The sequence below is a fragment of the Alosa sapidissima genome, chromosome 24 (genome assembly GCF_018492685.1).
Source record: "Alosa sapidissima isolate fAloSap1 chromosome 24, fAloSap1.pri, whole genome shotgun sequence".
Taxonomy (NCBI): domain Eukaryota; kingdom Metazoa; phylum Chordata; class Actinopteri; order Clupeiformes; family Clupeidae; genus Alosa; species Alosa sapidissima.
In genome coordinates, this window is record NC_055980.1 from 15308792 (window position 1) to 15312915 (window position 4124).

General features: G+C 44.6%; 1 protein-coding gene across 1 annotated transcript; it reads left to right on the forward strand.

The window, feature by feature from the left end:
• Positions 1-283: 283 nt before the first annotated feature.
• On the forward strand, positions 284-3003 carry LOC121699768 (zinc finger protein 503-like). The gene is made up of 2 exons (XM_042082185.1): positions 284-801; positions 1152-3003. The coding sequence occupies exons 1-2, from the start codon at positions 547-549 to the stop codon at positions 2571-2573; spliced, it is 1677 nt and encodes a 558-aa protein (XP_041938119.1). The 5' UTR covers positions 284-546; the 3' UTR covers positions 2574-3003.
• Positions 3004-4124: the final 1121 nt, after the last annotated feature.

A 4124-nucleotide genomic window follows, 5' to 3' on the forward strand; every position in this document is an offset into this window, starting at 1 on the left:
ACTGGTCCAGTGCATAGCCTACAGCTAGGTACTCTGCGCTGTTGTGCAATAATGTTTTCAATAAGAAAGTCTAGGAGTCAGCATCACGTAAACCGTCCACAAACCTAAAGCTCAAAAGGAATCTCCTCCCACTAACAGGAAAAACAGCCTCAAAACTTACGCCCATATCAAAAGGGAACGTCACATCCCCTTGACCCTCCAATCACCTCGAGGTTCATTTTGATTGGAAGGCGGTAAAGCCTTTAATCTCGGGACGAACGCTGCGCGTCTCTGAAGAACGCGAGTCATTCTACAACATCTCGAGACACGATTACTTGCTTACGGACCTGCTGCAAGAGTCGCAGAGCGATATGATGTAGTCTCAACTGTACATCTGCGTAACATGACTTGGTGTGGATTTTAAACGTTGTATTTGAGGACACAAGTTGTTTTTAACGTCGTTTGGCAGTTTTCCATTCAGGAAATATACGTGTTGTTAACTTTTTAATTATTTTCCTTTTCTTTCACAACAAATGCGTTTCCTTTCGTCTAAATGACAGTTGGGTCATGATTACATCGCCTCCGGTTTCTGTACTGAGAAATTGTTCAACCAACCCCATCTGGGAGAGCTTCGATAGAGCGAGAAACGTCTCTTCGAAAACAAATAAACCATTCGTGCATCCTGTGTCTCCGTCGGACCCTCAACGGCAGGCGAATCGAGTCCCCATCAAAATTCTGAAAATGCTGACGGCACGGGCTGGACACATCTTGCATCCTGAGTATCTGCAACCTTTACCATCTACTCCCGTGAGTCCTATTGAGGTAAGATTTTTAATACAGAAGGGCAAATATGCGTAACACTCAACTACGCACTTCGAGCCTGTAACCTATGTGTGCCTTGGGCGAATGCATAGTCCTAATGTTTCTATAGATATAATGGACCGTGTATAGCCTATGATGTTTATAACTAGCTGTTTATGTAAACTTCACAAAAAAATACCATGATGTGTTTAACTGCTTTGAGCGCACGTTATGTTATGCGCAATGCGGAGCGCACAGTAATAGTACAACCAAAATATTGACGTTGACATAATTCAACAAATGAAAGCATCTAATGCGCCCTTTCTGAACAAGTGGAATGACAACATATTGTGTTTTATTATTTTTTGCAGCTGGACGCCAAGAAAAGTCCCCTGGCTCTTTTAGCACAAACATGCTCTCAGATTGGTAAACCAGATCCACCGTCCTCGTCCAAGCTGTCGTCTGTAACAAATGGATCTAACGACAAAGATTCCAAATCCGGTCCGCTGAAAATGAGTGATATTGGAGCTGAAGATAAATCAAGCTTCAAGCCATACTCTAAATCCACGGAGAAGAAGGACTCGTCGTCGGGTGCTTCAGCTGGAGATAAAACAGGTTTCCGTGTGCCTAGCGCCACCTGCCAGCCGTTTACTCCTAGAACAGGGAGTCCGAATTCCTGTACCTCTGTCTCTCCTCTCCCGTCGGAGTGTAAATCGTCGGACAGGGAGGACAAAAAGGATTCTGATAGTAACAAGAATGGCATTTCCGAGGGCTCTGGGAACGGTGGTGCGAATCACAATAGGATAAGTGGTAGTGGTGCTAACGGGGAAGTAAACCAACAACCGGAGACTACAATTGGGTCAAAGCCCGTCACATCTGACACAACCTCTGTTTCGTCTGCCTCGTCTGCTCTTGGATCCGGACTAGTAGCTCCCGTGTCCCCTTACAGACCGGGTCACACCGTGTTCCCCCTCCCGCCTGCGGGTATGTCATACCCTGGAAGTCTAGCGGGGGCCTATGCGGGTTACCCGCAGCACTTTTTGCCTCCGGGGGTTTCCCTAGACCCAACAAAGTCGGGGAGTCAGCTGCTGAACGCGCAGTTCGCTGCGGCGTGCAGCAAAGCTGCGTCCAGTCCTCTGGCCGGGGCTTCTCCCCCATCAATAATGTCCGCCAGTTTGTGTAGAGATCCGTACTGTCTGAGTTACCATTGCGCAAGCCATTTATCCGGCGCCGGGGCCAACTCACACGAGTCAGCCGCTGCTGCAGCTTTGAAGTCTGGATACCCTCTCATGTACCCTTCACATCCCCTCCACGGCGTTCATTCCACGCCACCATCGTTTGCTGGACACCCATTATATCCCTACGGTTTTATACTGCCCAACGACCCCCAGCCACATGTTTGTAATTGGGTCTCGGCGAATGGACCCTGTGACAAACGGTTTTCCAGCTCCGAAGAACTTCTCAATCACTTGCGGACTCACACTGCCTTCGCCGGGACTGAGAAATTGATCTCAGGATATCCAAGCTCTTCGTCTCTGGCCAGTGCTGCGGCAGCGGCAATGGCATGTCATATGCACATACCCCCGACGGGGGCTCCCGGAGGCCCGGGAGCGCTGGCACTCAGGACCCCGCATCACGCACTCGGACTCAGCAGTCGTTACCACCCGTATTCTAAGAGCCCGCTGCCGAACGGGGCACCTGTACCTGTGCCCGCGGCCACTGGTCCTTATTACTCCCCTTATGCATTGTACGGGCAAAGACTAACTACAGCTCCAGGCCTTGGATATCAATAGAGACTGTCATGTTCAAAGTTTATAAAAAGATTTGAATTATATGCCTAAAGATTTTCTATATTGAATGTCCACGTCGGCATATGGTCGACGGGCCACTATTTATTTACGTTAGCTTCAAGCGATACAGAAAATAAAATGATGAACCCCAATCTGGAAGAGACTCAATGTTTTTAAAATCTGACAATGATCTCTTAAATTGCACCATGTTTTAGGGCTATTGCTTTTGTTTTAATCTTTTGTAGCAACCGTTTATAACTAATGCAGGTCTATGCAAGATGCATGTCGTATATTCAAGATAGCCTAAAATCAAATTCAGTCTCAATTTATTTTAAATTACACATATTGGAACGAGTCAAAAAATAGTGCTTTAGGAGAGCTTGGAGAAATTGCAAGGCTATTTTACACATATTAAACGTGTCATTAAATGTAATTGAATATTATAAACTACCCTTATTTCATCAGGGTATTTTATAAATTATATGGGTCTTGGTATCGAATTGGAACTGAAATCCTCTTAATATTTAGGGACCGAGAATCTCATTATTCCAAACAGAGATTGTCAGTGGGTTCTCGACTGTCAGGCCTGTCCCATAATGTCTGCATTAGCATGCATTATTGACATGGCAGTTGTCTGTGAAAAGGGGCCTTGCGTGTTTTTGTCTTCTTTAGCCTATTATATTCGTGTTATTCCCAAGTTTGAAACGCAATATATTTTCTCCCATGATAATTGAAGAAAAAGTACACCTGTGACTCAACTGTATGTATAGCCTACAAATAAAAAAGTTGGCTTAATTTTTCAATATTAAGCGAGTTTCATACGTATGAAGGAGCACAGACCTAATAGTTTTGTTTATCATCTGGATGGCATAGCCTAATAACTGGTCGACATGTAATATTACGTTTTAAGCCCAGGCTCTTTCTTGATGTGCTGTTATTCTGTTGGCCTCACCAGATTAAGAGGGCTAGTCTAAAACAAACTGTAAAACCAAACCTGGAGAGTTTTTCCATTTTGGATGGGCCAGTGAAAAGAACTGTCCGCATGTTTTCGAGGATTGTATTTGTCCTTGTTTCTGGCCTGGCCATATGTCGAATAGTCTCTGAAAAGAGGCTATGCTACAGACAACACATTTTCACAATCTAATTTAAGACGTCAATTTTCTATAGAGTTAATGTTTAATAGGTTATGAAAGTAGACCTACGCGATGGCCTGCTGCAAAAACAGAGCAGTTCGCACAAAGAGAACCACTGACGGAGAAAGAACTCTGCCAGTCCAACTTGTAAGCTAGGCCTCCACATGCTCTTTCGAACTCAGTTCATTGAAATTAATTTAAATGTGATTTTTGTTTTACAAAAGAAGTCAAGTAAAACATAACGAAGTAAAAACAAAACACTATCGAAAGGTTTATTTTGAAATGGACTGCGCTGATGACAATACGTTGCTGGTATAGGCCGACTCCACAGCTGCAAGGCAGGGATGCGCCTAGGGAGTGATCTGTCTTCCATTTACAATCCAATCGCCGAATCCTAGCTGTATTTCTATGGTAATATTCA

Coding starts and splice junctions, on each gene's coding strand:
- LOC121699768 (XM_042082185.1), top strand. CDS start 547: ATGATTACATCGCCTCCGGTTTCTGTACTGAGAAATTGTTCAACCAAC. Junction 802..1,151: donor CTCCCGTGAGTCCTATTGAG/GTAAGATTTTTA, acceptor TATTTTTTGCAG/CTGGACGCCAAGAAAAGTCC.